At 40.3% G+C, this 22073-nt stretch overlaps 2 protein-coding genes across 4 annotated transcripts in view; both read right to left on the bottom strand.

Moving 5' to 3' along the window:
• scube3 (signal peptide, CUB domain, EGF-like 3) overlaps positions 1 to 6185 on the bottom strand; it is an 85435-nt gene extending 79250 nt beyond the window's left edge. For all 3 annotated transcript variants that reach the window (XM_063015283.1, XM_063015280.1, XM_063015282.1), the window contains exon 1: positions 5840 to 6185. In XM_063015283.1, coding sequence (XP_062871353.1) covers positions 5840 to 5942 — 103 coding nt within the window. In that variant the 5' untranslated portion in view covers positions 5943 to 6185. The remainder of the gene's footprint in view (positions 1 to 5839) is intronic.
• Positions 6186 to 14305: 8120 nt separating this feature from the next.
• Positions 14306 to 20667, bottom strand: LOC134333926 (specifically androgen-regulated gene protein). The gene is made up of 3 exons (XM_063016092.1): positions 20605 to 20667; positions 20307 to 20478; positions 14306 to 18236 (listed from the first exon to the last, which is right to left on the bottom strand). The coding sequence occupies exons 1-3, from the start codon at positions 20653 to 20655 to the stop codon at positions 16408 to 16410; spliced, it is 2052 nt and encodes a 683-aa protein (XP_062872162.1). The 5' UTR covers positions 20656 to 20667; the 3' UTR covers positions 14306 to 16407.
• Positions 20668 to 22073: the final 1406 nt, after the last annotated feature.

Genomic DNA, 22073 nt, shown 5'->3' with positions numbered 1-22073 from the left:
CAACAGAGAAGTGCCTCCTAGTGTTAAATCTACAAAATACAAAAGATTAAATGTGAAGAACAGTCCAACACTGTATCACAAACCAACTTATAAAACAGGACCGTACAAATACCAGGAGGAAACTCGCACACGGGAAGAACATTCCAAACTCTTCACATACAGTAACAAGGTTTTAGCCCAGGACCCCAGTACGTATGTGCAGCCCATAATTCCAAATGAAGTCAGATTTATAAGATAATATACATCTTAAGAAAAAGAAGAAGCTTTACTCTCATTATTCTTGCATACAAAATAATTTAGTGTGAGACTCTCCAAAGGAGATAAAAGAAAAGTATTTTACATAGCTTCTGGATTTTTATAAAGGAAGAACCAGGACAGCTAAAAAATAAATAAATAAATAAATAAATAAAATAAATGATGGGTATGTGTGTCTAAAGTCACTGTACAGATAAGAATACTTTTTGCCATTTACTTAATAAGAGCACTTAATATTCATTATTATTATTTTATTATTATTTCTATTATTATTATTGTATTGTTATTATTACTGTTATTATTTTCTTCTTCTTATTATTATTAAACACTGCTGTTGTTCAATAAAATATATTTCTTAGTCTTCAGCCAAGTTTAATCTGGACAGTAAAGCCAGTTTGCCATGTGGTCGACCATAAAGATGTTATTGTTCCTTTACAAAAATAACAGCCTTTAATACAACCTGAGCTCTACACATACTGTATATGATACTCACAGTTCTGGAATTAAATGTTAAAAACAGCAGTTCTCAACATTAAATTCCCATTAAATCTCAGAAATGTTTTAGAATAAAAACACAGTATGTCTTAATTTTATGAGCATAGACTTTTTATGTATGTTTATGAAGCTAACAATGTGTGTAATATGCACTTATGCACAGTAATGCGTTTTAAATAGCTCGGAGGTGTGCACTGGGGTTGTGGTGGGATCATCTGCACTTCGCTCAAAAGCTTCTGGTAAAGAACAGATTAAATACAAATTAAAGGACACTGGTATATACAGGTGGACCAAATAACAGAACCAGGGTAATCCTGCCTTGTGCATAGTGTTTCTTAATGGAACTAGACCCGCCACAACCCTAACCAAGATAATGTGGTTGATGAAAATGAATTTATGCTGCCATCTCTTCACCTTCGACAAAGCCAATCAATTTCTCTACGTAGATGCATGATTGTCCGATAGCACAGCTGAAGATTCGAACCCGGATCCAAGTGGTAGTGGGCTGCTTCAATTTTCCACTGTGCCACCAGATTTTGTCAACTAAGGTGACAATATTTAAAAAGTACTGTCGATAATAATTTCACACTAGAACTGACACACGTCTTTACCAATGCATGAATTCCAGCTGTTTACTGAGTGGCTATCTAAGATACAAAACACCAAACAGTCATCATTAAAAATAAAACTTCTGATGTCAACATGAGTTTGGACGTTAGCCTTTCATCATATAGGTAGCCTTAACTAAGAAACTACCAGCAGCAGGCTACAGCAGGAGATCTGCTGCGTACAAGGCCATTGCTCGAGCCGACAAAAGCACCGAGTGAAAGGCAAGACAAAGCAAACAAACCCCCCGGCGGAATAAAGAGGGAGTAAGTTGTATTGGTGCGTCCCCTCCCCTCTCCGTGGGAGTCTGCGGTACCAGTTTGGCCTTTTCTCTGCTCTCTGGCACCCGGTGCTCAGTTCAATCAGGCCAGTGGGTTCAGTTCCCACACTGAGCAAAAGGGAGACGGAGCATCCTGTAGATGGTTCATGTAACACACATAACGCTCTCACTGTGTATCAGTCCATCCATCTCTGTCTGGGAGACTCTCGCTAAGCGTTTCCTACTCCGTCTTGCTTTCTCTCGTTTGGACTTGAGGGGGTTTTTGGCTGGGAGATGGAGCAGAGGTTACACCAACACACACCGCTGCAGCATGTCACATCTCACCCACCGGTTGCCTTGGTGCTACGATACACACCAGTTCTCAATCAACTCTCTTGGACCCCTTTTTTTTCCTTTAATATAACTTCGAAATATAAATATAATAAAAAACAAGTTAAAGTCATTGTATTTTACCACAATCATGTAGTCAGGTCGCACTCGAGAAATCGGAACATCAGTGTCTTGTACTAAGGGCTGGATGACGTGATTCAGTTGTTGCAATAGCAGCCCAAAAAGATCTTTAACAGGTGTAATAATTTAATTACATAAAAGAAATTATATGCTTCTAACTTGGCAGCAACAGTTTAGGGAAGGTCCTTTCTTGTTCCAGCATGACTGTGCCCCTGCCCACAAAGCAAGCTCTATAAAGACATGAAGAAAAGCTCAGTTTCAAGTATAGAAACTCCAGTGACCTGCACAGAGTCCTGACCTCAGCCCCACTAAACAGATTTGAAAGGAAAAATCAGTGCCCAGCCATACAAATTTTGACTGAATGGGCACAAATTCCCACAGACATACTTCACAGTCTTGTGAGAAGCCTTCAGAGAATAGACCACATAGAGGTCACTCTATTTTAATACCGTAATTGTTACTGCACCACATGATCCACATCCTGGTAACACACTGAGTTTTGACCACTTTTCGGATGCATTTTTAAAACCCATGTTTACATTTCTACAACTTACAATTATGACTGAGTACCATGCAAGCACGTGGTTAAAGCATCTGCTAAATGCCATAATTGTAATCATAAATGAAATAAAACAACTGAGACGTATCAAGACAGAGACTAAAGGTGCGTTCCAATCACCCCACTACCAATGATGTGAAAGTAACTTGCGAACGTCTATGAACATTGCAAAATTGGCCAGAAAACTAGTTTAGCTAGTCAATTTTTACATAGCAATAGTTTGCGATTAGTTATCCTGAGGTAAATGTTGACTAGTAACATGTTTAGCCAAACTACTACTTTATAAAACAAAGAAACGGTCAAAAATTGCTGCCTACATGATGCTTACATGACCAGATTTAACCAACTTAGGGAGCCTGTAGAATGAAATCCAGCTTGTTTCTGCACTAAAAGACTAGAGAATTATATAAACTATATAGCCAGAAGTATGTAGACACCGCATTATTAAGTTCAGGTGTTTCAGCTAATATGTGTAACAAATTATTGTGAGAAAATGTACTTTATGCTTTCAACTTTATGACAACAGTTTGAGAAAGGTCCTCCTAACTTCATTCTGCCTCATTCAGGTCCGGATACCCACTAAAATCAAGTGAGCTCTCCAGGACTCATAAACATCATCTAAACACCTACATTATCAGTAAGATCTTCATTATTCAAGAAATGTTTTGGATATTCGCTAAAACCTGGAGATAAGCCACACACACACACACACACACACACACACTGTCGGACAGCACACAGTGAACAGGTGCAGCACCACCACCAACACCTCCAGCCCTGTACCACTGATGTTGAATGTGTTGTACGTTTGTACGTTGTGGAAACCGAAAAACACGAAAAGTGCTTCAAACTGCAAAATGTAAATATTGGGTTTTCCCACAATGGAAAGCAGACCACCCAAGATGCACCCCCCCTCCAATACTCTGTCCCTGTCAGTGGCCCAGGGGGACGACTTTTTTGTGTGTATGAGCGTGAACCTTAACTGTGCACCTCACACACAGTGCAGGATGCTGAGGTGGTGCATTCCTGATGCAGTTCCTTGCTTAGCCATTTAAAATCAGGTAGGACACATAACGGATACTATATGCTTCCAACTTTGCAGCACGAGTTTAAGGGATGCCCTTTCCAGAGGGCACTATGTGATGCTCACCTGTTTCAGTTCTCTCAATCTCAAGATTAATATGAGACGAGTAATGTTAATGCTGGTCTAAGCAACGGTCATTAAGAATGTAATACGTAATGATTTGCTGATTGCAGCTGGAGCAGCACAGTGGTGCAATGAGTAGTTACACCTAGCCAATCATGTCTGTGTAGACGCTCGGCCTGCCGATAGCACCGGTTAGATTCAGCAGTGATGTGCTAGCGTGATAGATCCGAGCATCACCTGAGCAGCATGATTGTTATTTAATAGCTTTATGTGGTAATTTTATAATGTAGTTCTGTGACTTTTGTAGCTTGTAGTGTAGTTATCTACATTTCTCAGAAGCAGTTTGGTGTAGCTAAATTACATTATTTAAAGTAACTTGCAGCTTAACTGTGTAGTAAAGCAAGAGCAGGTCAGGGTGGGGCAGCAGTAGCTCAGTGGTTAAAGTATTGGGCTAGTCATCTGAAGGTTGCTGGCTCAATCTGTATCTGCCTGTATCTACCTGTATCTGCCAGGATGCCGCTGTTTGGGCTGTGAGCAAGTCTTCAAGCCTCAATTGCTTAAATTGATCTCTGTCACAGCTGTAAGAGGTTTCAGCTAATTGTAAATGTAGGTAATGTAGATCAAAACTTTTATGGGTTGATCCTTTGTAAAAGTAAAATAATGTGTCTATAATAGCAAAAAACTCAGCATTAAATCGGCCAAAAATAAAGAGGGAAACTGTCTGAGGAAACTGTTGAGACTTGAACTAAAACTACATTAATCAGGTATTATCAGGATGTGAAATGCAACTCTATACAGCACCATTTAGAGCCAGTCTATACAGTTCAAATCAAAAGTTTTAATTTATTCGTAAGGTACATCTTTGTCGTGGCAGTCAGGTGATTGAAGTTTCCTTCTGCTTTTCCTTTGTTTGTGTGATGAGCAACAAACTTCAGTCGAACTTTGACTGTGCAGCTTTGATGCATATGGTGTGGACAGTTTTACCTATGTTCCACGATCTTCAAATATACTGTTTTGATTGTTCTTAAAGTAAATAAGTAAGGTAACAGGGTTTTTTTCCACTCTTTTGTGTCATTTTAATGATGGGTGCATTCAGACTAGCTCTATTTTATAGGCACCGGTAAGTCACCACATATATTAATTAAATAATCACAAACTTTGGATGCCACTTAATTAATAATCCAAGCTGCAGAATGTATATATCTAAATAGTATGTGTTTTAATGTAATTAATCAGTTATAGAAAATCACAACGGTGTAGTTGCAGCAATCTAAAAATGCACTCACTGATCACGATCAAATGTCATCACTTATTAATAGCAACCCAAGTCCTATATATGATCAGCAACTTTGACAAACTTTGACTGTGCAGCTTTGAAGCTCATGGTGTGGACAGTTTTAGGTCTAATTTAGGCCAGAACTGTTTTGATGGTTCTTGAATTCTATCTAATCATTCTATCTAAATACATGTAAGATAACTGGGTTTTTCCACTCTTTCATGTCATGTCAATGATGCAGTCAGACTAGATGTAGTTTTTACAGAGAAATGTATAATAATAATAATATAATAATCACAAACTTTAGATGCCACCCAATTAATAATCTAAGTTGCATGATGTGTATTTTGACCCAGTATATATATATATATATATATATATATATATATATATATATATATATATATATATTAAAGTGCATGCAAACTTTTGACATCAGCAGTATACATGATGTGGACTTTAAATGCACACTTACACTGCAACAGCATTACACACAAGGACAGAGGAAGGATATGAGGTGAAGTGAAAACTTCACTGTATGTGTAGTTGTAGCAATCTACATGATCAAGATCAAGTGTCATCACTCATTAATAGTAAAACAAGTCCTATATAAAGTGATCACATAGTTTTAAACGCGCACTGCATTTATCTCAATCAACATGATTGCAGGATGTAAACATACTCAAGTGCACAGAAATACAGAGCACAGACACACGCACATGCACACGCAGGAGGAGAATAAGTGGAGGAATAAAGTTTATAAAGTTTCACCGTGTGCAGATCGGAGAGATGTGACCGCTGGCTGCGGGACAAAGGCGAGCAGGAGGAAGGAGAGCCACCCGGCACAGGAGCGCAGCACTGCCCGCACCGACATCTCATTCACTCAGTCAGCGCGCTCGGGCACAAACAAACCGAATGATTATCCGGGACTTTATGATTCTGGATCTGGATATTCCAGGTTTTTATTAGGGGTAAACACACCCCTTCTTGTCTGATATGGTTCCGGAGCGCTCGGTTTGCGTCCAGTATTCCGTGCGCGCTGATCCTCTCTGCGTTATGTTGCTCAGCGCGCGGCCACGGGTTGCAGTGTCCGGCTCGCGACAGGAGCGCGCGCCACTGCTCATGTTCTCCACCGAACTGTTTCTATAGGAGAATGAGAGAGACGCACATACAGCGAGAGAGAGAGAGAGAGTCTCTTTCCTCCCCCTTCCCCGTGTTACCTCTTTCTCTCTCGCCCTGTCTCTCTTTTTGGGTGGAATTCACAATTGGCCGAAGTGGGGGGTTGCCATGGAGAGGGCTTCTGTAGGCGCAAGAGGTCAGACGCTGCAAGACCGCGTCCGATCAATGGACTGGACATTAAGGTATGAGAGACCAAAATGGTCACAGTCGATACATATGCGTGCAGAGTCGACAGGTCAACACCAGCACTGTTATTAGCATCACCAAAACAATCATGAGACTATCAAAACTGACTGTAGGAACATAAACTATTGAACCAGTTTGTCTACAAAACACTGTTATCTAGCAAATTAGGATCCACAATATGACCATGGCCTGGCGACATTGGAACGATTCTAACCTCCAGTCACTGTCTAGTACAAGTTTTGCATGTGCTTTCCATGTCCAGTTTGGTGTTTTTCAGATACACTAGCCTTTTACCACTAACTCAAAGCATTTAACTGTCTCTAGGTGCAGTAGTACTGCCTGCAGGGATTGTTTTAATGTGAAACCAGATCCACCATGACCCTGACCAGTAAAAAGTGGTTAGTAAAAAGTACATTGAGATCTTAGAGCAACATGTGCTGCCTTCAAGACGTCATCTTTTCCAGGGATGACAATGAATTTTTCAACAAGACAATGCAAAACCTCCTGCTGCACACATTACAAAGGCATGGCTGTGGAAGAAGAGGGTACGGGTACTGGACTGGCCTGCCTGCAGTCCTGACCTGTCCCCAATAGAGAATGTGGGGAGTTTTGAAACGAAAAATGTGACCACGACGACCCCGTACTATTGCAAAATAAAAGTTGAAAGACAAAATCACTTGGTATCGTTAGTGCCAAAGCGTCTTTTAAGTGTGGTGAAAAGGAACAGCATAATTACAAAGTGGTAAATGCTTTACTGTCCCAACTTTTTTTGGAATGTGTTGCAGGCCTGAAATGCAGGAATGGATGTTTATTAATAAATAAAATTAAGTTGAGCAGAAAAAAACATGAGATATCTCTGACATGAGATATTCTGTCTGCAATGAAATAAAAGTCAAAATAAATGTAAGAAACTCTGTGTTTTTTTTATTATTTGCATTTTCCATGCTGTCCCTTTTTTGATTTGGGGTTGTAATGCTTTTAGTAGGAGCATGTTTTTTTCTGGACTGGCATGACAAAGATGTGTAAGTGTGCAGATGCAAAAAAACCCAAAACAATTTACTTACACCAAGAGGTGATTTAGAGTAACCAATTCACATACACGCATGTTTTTGGAAGGTGGGAACATATTAAGAAAACCATAATACTTGATGTGGACAAAAGAACAGTAAACTGGGAGCAAAAAATCAAACCACAGCAGCCTGTTCCTAACATTTAAACTGGAGCAGTAGCATTGTCATTAGTGCAAATGAACACTGTGACTAAATTCTGTCTTTACCTATGCAATATTCAAATAGAAGCGAGATCATGTTTTGGCATGTCTAAGCAGACATGCAAAGTTTTTCTATTTGTTTTAACATCAATTAAACCACAGAGTAATTAAAGACATGCCTGCGGGTTCAGTCATCCTCACACACGAGTGCTGGCTCCCCCTGCTGGCAAAAGTCTGCAAGTTTATGGACTCTACGTTAGTGTCTTCTCAACTCAAGTTCTAAATCAAGTCCTGGGGCAGTGGCTCACAGCTTTTTGTCAGTTACTTGGGCAAAATAGGCCATAACACCTAACAAAAGCTGGTAAAATAATAAAATAAAACAAAGTACAGAAGTAAGGGCCACACCTAAACGTGTCCCGGTCCACAGAGTGTCCCTTGCCTGCGCTACATATTTGAATGTATTTTAATCGTATATTCTAATTCTAATCGGTGCAGTGTGAGCACTGGTGTAAATGAAACTCATTTGAAGTGTTTCAGCTTTGCCTTCAATAAGCAATTTTCTATCCTGAAAACTTGTGGAGTAAAGCAGGTGAAGGCACGTTTCATCCTGTAGCTCAAACTACACTGGTATTTACAGTCAACACGTGGTTGATTAATTTGCTGAGCCTCATCTTTCTACTTGGCATACATTTCTAGCTGATATATAGTGAGATGGTGCTCTTCGACATAGTATTAAATATGGTCAGATGCGCTTAACTCAGGCTAGAAGCAAAACATGGTGGTTAAACGTTAATTCGTTCAAATACCATGATTAGCTATTCTGTTTACAGTCTTCTTCTTTCAGCTGCTATCGTTCACGGTTGGCACAGCAGATCTTTCGTCTCCATCTTGTCCTGTCCTGAACATCCTGCCTGTCCTCCCTCAGCGCATCCATACACCTCCCATTTGACCTCCCTCTCCTTCTCAGCACCCCTCTCTAGACAAAACTCCTGTCTCAATCTCGACTTTCTAGGTCTGTCTCCAAAACGTCCTGCCCTCCGTCCATCCTTGTCACTCCCATGGAGAATCTCAGCATCTTCATCTCTGCCACCTCCAGCTTTTTCTCCTGTGTTTTTGTCAGTGCCACATGTGCCAAGCCGTACAACATAGTAGTTCTCACTACTGTCTTGTAAACTTTCCCTACCACTTTAATTTATTAACTCTGGACATGGTAATGATGGGCCTAAAGCCTATCCCAAAAACAATACGCTTAATGCAGGAATAGACTCTGGACTAGGGGAAGGCTTTGGCCGTCCAGGTGTTTATGACCAGGAAAAACATGGATACACAACACATTTTGTGCAGATAAAAAGCGTATATTTAGGAAACAAAATGATCCAACACCCATATCAGCCTTGTGAAAAGGTAACTGGTTACTCAACTTCTCACCTAGTCTATACAATGGAACACTAGGTCAGTCTTATTTCTGAATTTACTCAGTCAATGCACCTACAATCGTGTTGTGCACCATATCTAAACTACAATCTATCAGTCTCTATCTCTAAGCCATTGAAAACACCTTTCTTAAATTAATCTCATTACACACTGAGATCACACACTCAGCCTTGTGTAGTGGCTAACATGAAGTCACCAGCACCAGATGTTTGCCTACTGATCTGCAATGAGCTTCCAGATATTTGATTCTATTCTACAGTCTGTTCATGTCCTCGAGTGAATCAGTAAGGCCAAAGGATGTTCTGAATTTACAATGTTTAATTATGCTTATCTGTTCTTTTTTCAGTTGCGAATCTTGTTACAGCAAACAGACAAAACAAGAAGCAGTCGTCGTTCAGGGCAGGATCAGGAAATGCACTCGCTACCCTGAATTTGTTTTATTTCATTTCTTTTAAATCCATACAACCCACAAGTCTATTAACAAAGGAGACAACTCTTTTTTCCAAGTCAATCTTAGTTTCCTTATTTTTGTAGTTAATACATTAGATTTACATTATTTAATTTTAATTTTTTATATTTTTTAAATTTTTACCCCTTTTTCTCCCCTTTTAGCACATCCAATTGTTCAATTAGCATCGTGCTTCCTCTCTGTCTATGCCGAACCCTGCCCTGACGGAGGTGATTGAAGCTAACCCGTATCCCCTCCGAAACACGAGCAGCAGCCAGATGCATCTTTGCCACCCACACATTGATGAGTTTGGCGCCACCTAGCGTTGCATGCGGAGAGACACACCCTAAGGGCACCCTCTCCCATCTCTGTGTAAGCGCCTCCAATCAGCCGGCAGAGAACGCAATCGCATTCTGACAGAGAGAGACCCACATCCGGTTCTTTGTCCCACCCCCCACATGAGCAACCGGCCAATCGTTGCTCATATAGCCACTCCGCTTCAAACCGGTAAAGCAAGGCTGGATTCGATACCACGCTTCTCAGAATCCAGCCCTGGTTGCAGCGCGTTTCTTTTTACCGCTGCGCCACCTGAGCGGCTAGATTTACATTATTGGCATTTAGCAAATGCCTTTATCCACAGTGACTCACAGTAGCTAATTACTGTTAATCAGTTGGGTCCATCAAAGGTTAAGGCCTTGCTCTGGGGCCCAACAGTGGCAACGTGGTAGTGGTGGTGCTCAAACCAGTGACATTCTGATTACTAGTCCAGTACTTTAAACACTGAGCCGCCACTGCCCTAAAAAAACGTTGATGAATTTCATTTACAGCAATTAGCAGACATTTCTATCCGAATCTACTTACAATATTAAACATTAGACACCAACGCTTTTATGCACCTTCTGCAAAATCGACCTTGTGAGGTGCAAAGAAATCAGACTACCTGAAGGAGACCCACACAGACAAGTGAAGAACATGTGAAACTTCATGAAACCAGGTCCCACTCTATTAGCTCTACCACTGTGCACTACAGTACACCCACTGATACACGCTCACACAAACATTTTAATGAAGTAGAATTAACTAGCCTAGAGTTTTTAATTTCTCATCATTGCTCCAGCAGAGTGAGGTCGACCTCAGTCCTACAGCAAAACAGACCTCTTAATCTTTGAAATGCAAATTTCTTCCCTCCTCAAATCAACAAACAGAGGAGAGGCACAAATTCACTAAGCATTAGATCTGTCGCCAGCCGCAGCATGATGTCCGCAAATATCCGAGCCGTTGTTTAGGCATTAGCGTGGTGCCTGGTGGGAGTTATTAAGCAGATTGCTGGTGAACCACAGGCCTTTGGTTGTTGTTTATGTGGAAGCGGCCTCATGCTGAGAGGCTGGAAGGAGCAGCTGTGAGACATAAACCACATCAGCAGGACGCTAATGTTACTCATCATCCTCGTCCTCTTGTGTGGGCTTACAGAGTTCTCCAACTTCTCAGCTAATGTGTCACCTCAGTTCTTAAAAACAAGATGCTCCAATGAACAGATTAGCAAAAACAAAGCATACCGGATTTTTTATGGTCAGACATTTAGCATATGACGTTTGCGTTACTGGAATCTTATTCAAAAACGTTCCATAAAAACAAGCTTACAAAAGCTACAGCCAGGGTCAAAAGTTTACATGCACTTGTTTGGGACATGTATGTGATTGTAATGGTGTTTTTCGATTGAAAGGTTCGTCTTAATCATTCAGAACCAAAAAGAAAAGTTGCAACAATATCAGCCAAGGTCAGTGTGTCTAACTGAACACGCAATAATTAAAGATCAGGAACTGAAAAGTAATCCACCTTCCTCAGGAGGTTTGCTCAGGTGGTACAACTCTGGTAAAATCTGGGTTGGTATGGATGTCCGAGGCCTCATGATGGATCAGCATCCTGTCCGGGTGTGTTACTACATTGCACCTAGTGAATCCAGGGAAACTGGGCCCCCAGTGACCCTAACCAGGATATAGCAATGGTACAACATGAAAATTAATGAATATATGAATGCCTTTTTAATGCTCTATTCTCTTTGTTTAAGGCACCAGTTCCACTAAAGGCTTCATAACAGTAGGTACAGTATTGTTGGGATGAAATGCCCCATCATTTCCTGCTTTTACTTTTACTTCTTGTCATTGTGCCCAAACAATTCTATTAAGTAAACTACAACCACTGCCATTCAACATATGGCCAAAAGTATGTGGACATCTGACCATGAGCTTGTTAGACATAATATTCCAACACCCGTGAGGTCCCAGAGGTACAAATGCTATTTCTTTGACCACATAATGTGTTTAAAATAGAAATAAAGCTATACAGCATAAATACAGCATCTGATTTTTTGTGGAATACTGTTTAGCTACAAGGTGACGTTTTGTTTATTTATATAGAATCCAGTATGACTACTATGTTGTCTACATTAGCATTGTAGCTCCAGAGCCAAATTCAATAATTATATTTTATGCATTAAATATTTCATTTTCACTAAACCATTCCAGTAAACTTTAGTTAAAATGTACAATTTGGAACAAATTTGGACAAAAGTTTCTTCCATCCCACAATGCCTGCTGCCAACTTTAATAAAGTGGTATATTCACAATGTTATTAGCCGCATCTGAGTGAAAACATTTGGTCAGATTTTTGCTTTGCAAGGACATAACAGCTACCAGATATGGGATTATTTTACAGAACCAGGTCCAATTTATGGTGTAACTTCCTCCCGTGGCTGGAAATGTTATATTTTATTAGTTATTTGCATTAAACTCATAAGTTTTTGCTTTCTTAGTTCAATTAGCAGGGGTAAAAGAGACTTCTGAAGGTTTCAGAATTCCAAAGACTGATACTGACCTTGACGGTTGTGTATAAGGCGCTGGATTAATAAACTTTGCCCTGCCTTGCCTAACTGTGGACTTCATGTATTTGATAATAACAACTTATGTATTTTATTTTCTGTTAACTGTGTGCATAAACACATTTATAGAATAAATAAATAAAATAAATGCAACTTTGATGAGTTGCACATTTACTAGTGCTGTATTGTACTCTTAAATCCACTAGATGATGCTGCAACCCAAAAATCTGATTTTTTTTTTTTTTTTTACCGCGGGCCAGATGGGAAACATTAACACACATTAACAAAACAGTAGTTGTAAATTAAAAGTCAATTCTGGACAAAAGTTAATTCATTCATTCATTGTCTTATCCGCCTATCCAATTAGGCTCGCTGGAGCCTATCCCAGCTTTTCAATGGGCGCATGGCACACCATCGCAGGGCAGACAAACAAACAAACACACACACACACACACACACACACACACACACACACACACGGCAATTCAGTGTCTTCAATTAACCTGACAATGTTTTTAGACTGTGGGAGGAAACCCACACAGGCACGAGGAGAACATGCAAACTCCACACAGAAAGGACCTGGGGATCGAACCCAGGACCTTCTTGCTGTGAGGCGACATGCTACCCACTAAGCCACCGTATCACCACCAAAAGTTAATTTGAAACAAAATAAATAAATAAAATAAATTTAATTAAAACAGGTCAAGTCTCAAGCCTGAACATAAAAATCTTTATACAATATTCAATGTATTCAACTGTATAAAAAAGTTTTATTTTTCATTTTAAACATACATTTGATTTAATTTTATTATATCTTTTATTTTTTTATAGTATTATATATGATTTATTTTCATTTTCACTTCAGCATCACCACTAACGCTTCAAAATAATCTCCCTTACATTCTGCCACTGTGATTACAATCTGTGTCATCACTGTTCTTACCAAAAATAAGACTGTCGAAACCTTGAACATCCTAAAGGCATGTAGGTGTAAATTACAAGCTAAGAATAGGGTAATGTTACAGAAAACAGACCCAAAAACATTAAGGCCTAATGCCTGGCATCAGGTTTGACCGGTTTCTCTCAGATTAGACAGGAACCTGCTGAAGCTATGAAAAGAAGCTGAAGTATGCGGTACCTGTGTTGATATTAAAACATGGATGAGCATGTTTGGAGGACATGACGAAGGTTTTTTTCCCTGTACGTCAGAGCCTGAATGAACTGGGAACTTGATGACTTAAGATCTGTACATCACACTCTGATCTCCATGTACTGGCATTCACAAACCAGTTCAGATCAGGTTCTTCCAGTGTATTTAACAACATACTGACCCTAGATCAGCACTGCTTCTTCTAGCTTGGTAATAGAAACACAATAACTCTTTTTATAGGCTTCAGGATGAGCACATTGTGTTTCTAAAATCATGAAGTGAGCCTGAAATCTTGACCAGATTAAAGAGACTTTTTATTGGATGCTGTTTGCCAATAAACACCCAATATTAGACTCAACCTACCAACTGTGCCAGTTCTGTTTTCCCCAGTGGAACCAGGCCGTTTTGTGTCTGCATGGTTGTGAGTCGGTGGGTAAGTAGGCATTACATTTTAATGGACTGGGTATTTCTGCCTCACAGGGCAGTTTTTCATTAGGTGGATCATAACCAGGATAAACAAATAATAAAGATGAATAAATAAAGAAATGAATGGATGAATGAAACAGTGAGCAAAATGTATTTTATGCCACAGAACAGGTCACAACCACCAGTGTTTGCCGGCTAACATTATTTGACCATGTTAATAGAGACAACTGGTGATGCAGTTAATACATTTATTTCTAACTTTTACAAAGTCTTATTATATTGAAATATTCAAAAAATATTGATTTCACATATTTTAGAACGGGGAGTGGCTGAAACACTAGAATTTAATAAACAGAAGCGTTGTCCACATACTTTTGGTCATCTAGTGTTTGTCCCTTTAGATCTATGAAAGACTTTGGATTTCAGTTGTAGCTCATGCCTTTATGTCACACCATCATCTATTAAACACAATGCTAATTACACAAACATTCACCTATTCATAATTTTTCCAAACAATATGCTGATCTGCACAAATCCGGCCCGACTCAACACAGGTCGGTGATTTCCCTGCTCACACGTCATCTGAGACATGTTATCTGATCATTTCCGGGCATAGCAGGCATGACAAAGCTAGGAAATCTCCTCGCTGAACTTCAACCCCAGTGTGCACCTGTAATTAGTCTACAGTATACTTTTATTACAAAGTAAAGGTATTAGAACCTACACTGTCCTAAAGTGGGGCAAAAAGAAAACAAACTGAAAAATGACAATTGGTGCATTTCAATGGTTTGTTGAAGGACAGCAGATTTTAATGTAAACAAAGCGTATCGTTCATGAATATGCAAAGCAGCTTCCACTTCATGTCATTTACAATAAAACTTTTTTAACATATGGCAGCTCCTTTATTTACAATCAATTCATTATAAAACCTCCCTTAATATTGCATTTTTCCATAAAAAATATACATTTACAAACTTATAATGAGCCAACGTGCCAACATACTCGCCACAGTTTTATTTTCTCCAAGGCTCCAGTAAAGTGGTGCACCATGTAGGGCTTGATCTTTGCAAAAGATCAAAGGTTTAAATCCTGATAATACCAGTCATCTCTGGCTAGGACTCCAGGTCACCACAACTGACTGTGAGCTTTGGCTGGGAAGGATTGCATTTCTTTCCATAAGGATTGATATATAGGCTCATAAAAATGAAGAAAAGAAGTTAACACCCTAATCAGAGCATGCTCAGATGGCGCATGGCGTTACACAAGGAACGGTTTGAAAGGTGCCACGTCTGGTCTTTAAGTAGTAACTTCCATACAGTAGTAGAAACTACTAGGTAGTTACCCTACAGTCACGCTGGCAGTGATTGTGTTTACACAGGCATCTTCGCCTGTACGTGTTTAGTTGCCCAAGTTTATCTGATGCCAAGGAAAGAAAAAAGTGCCATGACACAGTGCAGCGTACTTTACTGGCTATTTACAGAGCGTATAGGAAAAAAAAACAATATTACCTAAAACCAGATACAAATCAGATTCCTTCCCACCCAGTTTTTATCACAAATCAGACGTGTTCCTGCTAAAAAATCCTGGAGGAAAACTGATTGTCTATTAATTTAATCTCTAAATAGTCCATCACTGTCTGTGCAGTCAACATAAAAAGAAAACTGTGTCTGGTCTTTGCAATCGCTGCATCTATTGGTGGAAGTTCGACACTGTGACCATACGTTTCTCTTCCATCTCTAGTTGGAACTATCATCTAGGAACCAAAAATGTAATATAACATTTCACAACAGTGGAGATGAAGTGTGTACCGCTCTGCACAATGCTCAATTCCTATTGATCATCGCCACATTGTTCCCACTCCGTGTCACCAATGTTCACACTGCTTCTTGTCACTGGAAATCGGCACCTGTAATTAAAAATAAATGACAGCCGGTTGCTTTCATGTGTTGCTTTGCTGCCGGTCTGAATGTAGAGTAAGTAGGCTTTATCCTCCAAGTGTGTTCAGGTGTCCTTGTTGGCAGCGGTTTGAAAAGTGGCCATATCTGAAGTCTATTTAGCTGGCTGAGGATGTAGCGTGAAAGTAAGTGCTTGCTCATCCAGGTCTAAGGGCTAAAGGAGAAGGAAGAAGCTAAAAAGCCAGATCTGAAAGGTGGCAAGTCAGCCAGCTCACTTGTTAAGTCACCATTTGTTCAAGGTCCACCAGTCAAGCAAGTTCCTACAGCACCTAAAAATAATATTAAAAAGTCCCCAGCAACTTTTGTCATACAAGAATGTCCAATACACTTTATATTAGAGACCAATTTGTATTTACATCTTGAAGTAAAAGTGCCCCAATCCAGCCGGATTACTAGGTAATGTCAAGGACTGATCTTGGATCAGCATTTCTGTCATAAGAAGCACAATGGGCCAGTAAACCATCTAAACATCCTTAATTTTTCATCAGTCCCAGTTTCTTTAGGGCCTGCTTGTTTTGGGGAGAGATGACCACGCTGATGCCATGTGACCGTAAAGACCTCTGTGATTCCGTGCTCAGCTGTACAGGTGGATGAGCGAGTAACGAGTTCCGAGATGTCCTGATCTCTGGTTCTCGGTTTAAATTAGAAGGCAACTGGTCAATACCAAAGTCTTTCCTGCTACCCGCAGAGGCAGATCGATTTTTCCTCAACTCTCCGGGCAACAACTCCATGTTGCTTGTTGCATGCTGACTTCTTTCCCGGGAAGGGTTAGAGCGCTCAAGCGTGAGGCTTTTTGGATCTGTGCGTGGTCTCTCCAGTGTGGCTGATTTCATCTCAAAAGGTTTTTGACTTGGTGACTTTGCAATCAACAGACTTTCCCTTGATCCTCTTTTAGGGTGTATGGGCGGAGGTGACTCTGTCAGCACTGCAGGAAAAGACTCTTGTACAGAAGGGGGTGCAGCATGAGTACTTGCATTAAAGGACGCTCGAGGAGAGACCCTGTGTGGTGGACTGAGGCCAGGGACGGAGTCTGGTACATCACTCTTTAGCAAGCCCAGTTTCTTTAAAGCTTCTGTGTGAACCTTCTGTGGGTTCATTATCACACGATCACCAGGTGAAACAAGCGAATGACCAGGTGCAGAATCTTTGTGGTTTTTTAAGACAATGCTAGAAGGTAGTTTCTTGGGTTTGGGTGCCACAGCTGGTGGGCTTTTAGGTTCACCAGAGTCCACAGTATGTGCTGAACGTATATCCTGACCAGACGTAAGAAAACCTGCTTGGTTAGGCACCGTTTGGGCTGGAGGTACCACTACAGGTACTGGTACTCTGTCAGGGACTCCTTTCATCGAGGCTTTTTTGCGCAAGTTTTCTAGTGTGCTGGGGGTCAACATTCCTCTGGGGGATGAAGTTGTTGGGCTTATAGAACCATCAACCTCATGCATACCAAAACTTGAGCGATGGGGAACTTTTATACCTTGTGGAGGCGACTGTTTCTGGAAATGGGGTTGAAGTTGACTTGAGGCTTGAGGTTGACTTGGTTCTGTTGGCAGAGGGCTTACTTTAGAATTAATTCCTGGCTCATCCATGAAGTCGGAAGGAGGAGGAAGCAGTTTCATTACCATTTGAGATGAAGAACTTTCGTGCCTTTGGTCCAGATTGGGATCCTGATAGCTTGTTGAAGGACTTTCTTTAACATTCGCGCCATTGGAAAAGCCAGATTTTATGGGAGGCCTTGGAATAAAAGAAGGTGGCAAATCAGCAAGCTCACCATTTGATTCAGGTGTTTTAGACATTGAAGAGGACCTTGGAGATATGTCATAACTTAAAGGAGACCTTGGAGGTACACCAGGACTTGATTGGGACCTTGGAGATATGTCATAACTTAAAGGAGACCTTGGAGGTACACCAGGACTTGATTGGGACCTTGGAGATATGTCATAACTTAAAGGAGACCTTGGAGGTACACCAGGACTTGATTGGGACCTTGGAGATATGCCAGGACCTGAAGGAGACCTTGGAGGTACACCAGGACTTGATAAGGACTTTGGAGGTACAGCAGGACTTGAAGGTGACTTTGGAGGTGCACCAGGACTTGAAGGAGATCTAGGAGGTCCACTAGTGAGGAAATTTGTAGAATGGAAGGATTTTAATGCAGGAGAATTAGGTTTACTGGCCAGAAGAGCTGGCTTTTTCACAAGGTTGGCGTTGCCATTAGCAATAACTAGTGGAGTTGGCACAAGCAGATTTTTGAGTTTATGGTCTTTCCTCAGGATTCTGTTGGGATCATCGTGGTCCAGGAGCTCTGAAAGAAAAAAACAATTGTGTAAATAAATGTACTGAAGATCTTATCACCACAGAAGCAAGAAGCAACTAAGACTAGAAAACCTCCCAGTCACACAGGCAAGTGCAGAAAGTTGACTAATCAGAGACAGTTATCAGACAGGTAAGCCAGAACATTTGTTTTGTTTTGTTTTTTAGTTATAAGTGTCAAATTTAAAAACAATATTTTACATATTATGCAACATGGTGGTGAAGCAGGTAAAGTGAATGCTGTGCAGAACTAAGGTCCTGGAAATCTAGGTTCTGGCCATGTTCCATGTTCATATGGAGTTGGGTGGTGCTGCTGATTTAAAGTTCAATCTGACTGAACTTTGACCCTGTTTGCATAAAAGTGGGCATAAAAATGAGACATATTTTAAGAATAAACTGCAGACTTGAACTAATTAAAAAGCTCTATAACGGCATGGCCAGACTTCCTTCTCAGAGGTTCTGAAGACAGAGTCCAGATAAATGGCAGCAACTAAAATAGGCTGCACTCCACACCACAAAATATTATAAATAAATATTCTGTCTGACTAGTGCACTATGGAATAGTTATACACTATGTAGCACATACAATGTGTTTAGAGATGCAGTCAGAAAATCGCTTGTATGTTGTGTAAACAATGCCTTCTGGTCATAACCATGAATGTAGGCGTACAAAATAAATAATAAATAAGTAAACAATTAAGCAAACACCTGAAACGTCGAGTTATGTGACCGTGAAGAATATAATACACACATTACTTGCTGATATTTGATGGCATTAGCTGTTCAGTTACTCTTTTTACAGGTAGCAAAAGTAAATCATGGTACTGTGTGTGTTTGCTGATCACAGTCCAAGTTAATAGATGTTAAAGGAATTAGCTGCTTTGGTCGTAGGAACATAAACACAAGGGTTTTAATTTAAATAAGGATGCTGAAAGTACAGTACTGTAGTTTAATTAAAACATATTTGAGAGAACTAAGTCAAATACTAAGCTTATTTCTTTATTTAATTTATTTAACACCATGTAGAACACATATCTGTGTAATTTATAGCAGACCGGGTGTTATATTTACATTTACATTTTCAGCATTTAGCAAACACCTTTATCCAAAGCGACTTACAGTACTGTGACAGTATACAGTCTGAGCAATCAAGGGTTAGGGCCTTGCTCAAGGGCCCAACAGTGGCAACCTGGCAGTGGTGGGGCTTGAACCAGCAACCTTCTGATTACTAGTCAAGTTCCTTAACAACTAGGCTACAACTGCCACCACTTATATTTTGATATCTTTGTTTTCCGTATTTATATCTAGGGTTTATTTTATATTTTCATTTTTATTTTTATGGCTCAAGGTAAGTTAGAACATGTCTTGTGTTGGCGTGGATGAGGATCTTTTATGGTTTCAGACGTGTAGTTGTTGTATTTGTGTATTTAGGGAATTCTATATGAATGCTTCAGTGTGATGAGCATTCAGCAGGTTATACAGGTTGTTTTTTCCTTTAATAAGGTGTTGTAAGCCTATTTCTTTTGAAAAATCATTTTTTATGCTTGACAACTACCCCCGAGATCTGGGTTCAAATCTCACAGGAAGGGGGTTTGGGGGTGGGAGGGGTTCTGAAGTGTTTGAAACTGGTGTAATATACTTGCAGTGATCCTGACCAGGATACAGCAGATGATAAATAAAATGAATGAAAAATGTACTCTGTACGTCTGTAGTTTACCTCTGTTTGCTACCTGTATGATCATTTATAGAAGAATCACAATAACGCATGTGAAGGCTTAGCAGACTCCCTCAATTTATTTATTTCAAAAAGTGCCTCATGCAATGAGTAGCAGTTTACAAAACCCCCTTTTTTTCTGTGCAGATTCACTATTGAGGAGTGGCAGGCAGATTTACAGCTTTTAGCCTGTAGCAGAGGTGCAGCTAATTAGGTTCTGGTTCTTATTTGCATATCTAACATACTAGGTTAAAATGGAACACAAACACCCATGTTGCATTTGAGTGGTTTTTTGAATACGACTAGATTAGGAGGAAAATGACATTGTATGCAGAGGTTGGTACTCACCAGTTTGGTTACTGGAGCCGAGGTGTGTCGTTTTGCTGGGCAGAGGTGGCCGCTCTGGTTCATCATTCGACAGGCCGCTGTCGTCCTCTACCTCCAGAGACTCGATGGTCTCCTCCAGGAACATAAGGCATGCCCGTTCCTCAGGAGAGAGGTGCTCCATACTGTCGTCACTCTACACAGTGCAAAATGAAAGATAATATTTTAAAACCTGTGTATATTGCTTAATCCTGATCAGGGTCAGGGTGGACCAGGTTCCACCAGCTCTATTTCACGATAAATGCAGTGCAAAGGAACTTACGTAGCCGGAGTTGATGCTGATCATGCTGTCACAGCTTCCTGCACTATTCATAATGACTGGAGATCCTGATCCGACGCCACATTGCCAGGAGTTATACATTGGCTCTGCACATGGGGAATGTTGGTGGGTAGTCCGGACGATATGCTACAGATATGCTGCTTCAGAGGAACGTTACCACACTGTAGGAACAGAGACAAACAAATCATTAAAATGTGCACAGTGTTAAAATATTAAGGTGAAAAGGACTTACACATCTATTGTTAAACTAAGATGGAATCAGTAAAATGTTGAATTTTCTCCCAGTTGAATGGGAATTACTGGAGATTTAACACCAAGGACAACTCATAGACCATTTTCCTGGTGGGAATGGTAGTGGTGGTGGTATGGTGGGGGTATCAGATGCGTGCTTTAGGTCCTGATAGTCCTCCCAGAAGTTGAGTACAATTTCAGCTTTGGTTTGAGTAAAAATGTCCTTTATAGTTGGTGCTATGTGGTGCTTCACATTTTGTTAGTAAGTGGTTGACTGTAAGGGGAGTTTGGCCAGTCCCTTGTCTAGGGTACCTTCCCCTCTTAGGGTTTTGTATGTCCACTGCAGCATCTGGAACATACAACTTGGTCCCACTGATTTTCAAAGTTTGTCATTCTAAAACCTCTTCTGGTGTTGGTCTCTTGCAATTACATAGGAAAACAATTCACTACATCTGGGCTAAAAAAAAAACAACACCAATGAGATGCATGAAGGAGTTTAAAAAAAATCATATGTCCCATTACGCTCCATGGCTCCTCTGTTTTGTTAAAATGAAAGGTGTCAGAAGGGCTGGACGTCCCAAACCTGACTGCGCCCATCACAGATGTCAGGCTACATTCTTACCTAAGTGTTTAAACTGCTCTGTACTAATTTGTAGCTTACGGTGAAACAAAACCTTCTAAATCCAAACTGGTAAAGATTTTGTGCTTAGCAATAGAAGTTTACAAATATAAATCCACGGACTGCCGAACCTGTACACTCCAAAATCTGGGCGCTTGCTCGGACTGGATTATTAGGTCATGCAATTCTGCAATTTTCTAAATAACGCGCTGCACCTTTAGTACTAACTATAGTACTGTAGTATAATCAGTACATCCTTGACATATCATTACAACAGCATGTGTTATGTTTGGATGTGGTTCAGGATAGAGCCTGTGTAAACACAATCACACCCATGGTGTCCCGTCCCCTCACTTTTGTAGGTCCAAAAATGTACCTTGTAGAAGAACAGAACGTCTTTATTTGTCATGTATATTCCATATATACAGATACATGAGTAAAGTACAATGAAATTCTTTTTTCACATATTCCAGCTTGTTTGGAAGCTGGGGTCAGAGTACGGGGTCAGAGCGCAGGGTCAGCCATTGTACGGCATGCACTGTCTGCATGGCAGAGCCGGGATTTAAACCCTCAGTTTTCCGATTAATAACCCAAAGCTCTA

This window comes from Trichomycterus rosablanca, chromosome 19, assembly GCF_030014385.1.
Source record: "Trichomycterus rosablanca isolate fTriRos1 chromosome 19, fTriRos1.hap1, whole genome shotgun sequence".
NCBI lineage: Eukaryota > Metazoa > Chordata > Actinopteri > Siluriformes > Trichomycteridae > Trichomycterus > Trichomycterus rosablanca.
The sequence above is the reverse complement of the archived record's forward strand: the minus strand, read 5'-3'. Positions and strand labels throughout refer to the sequence as shown.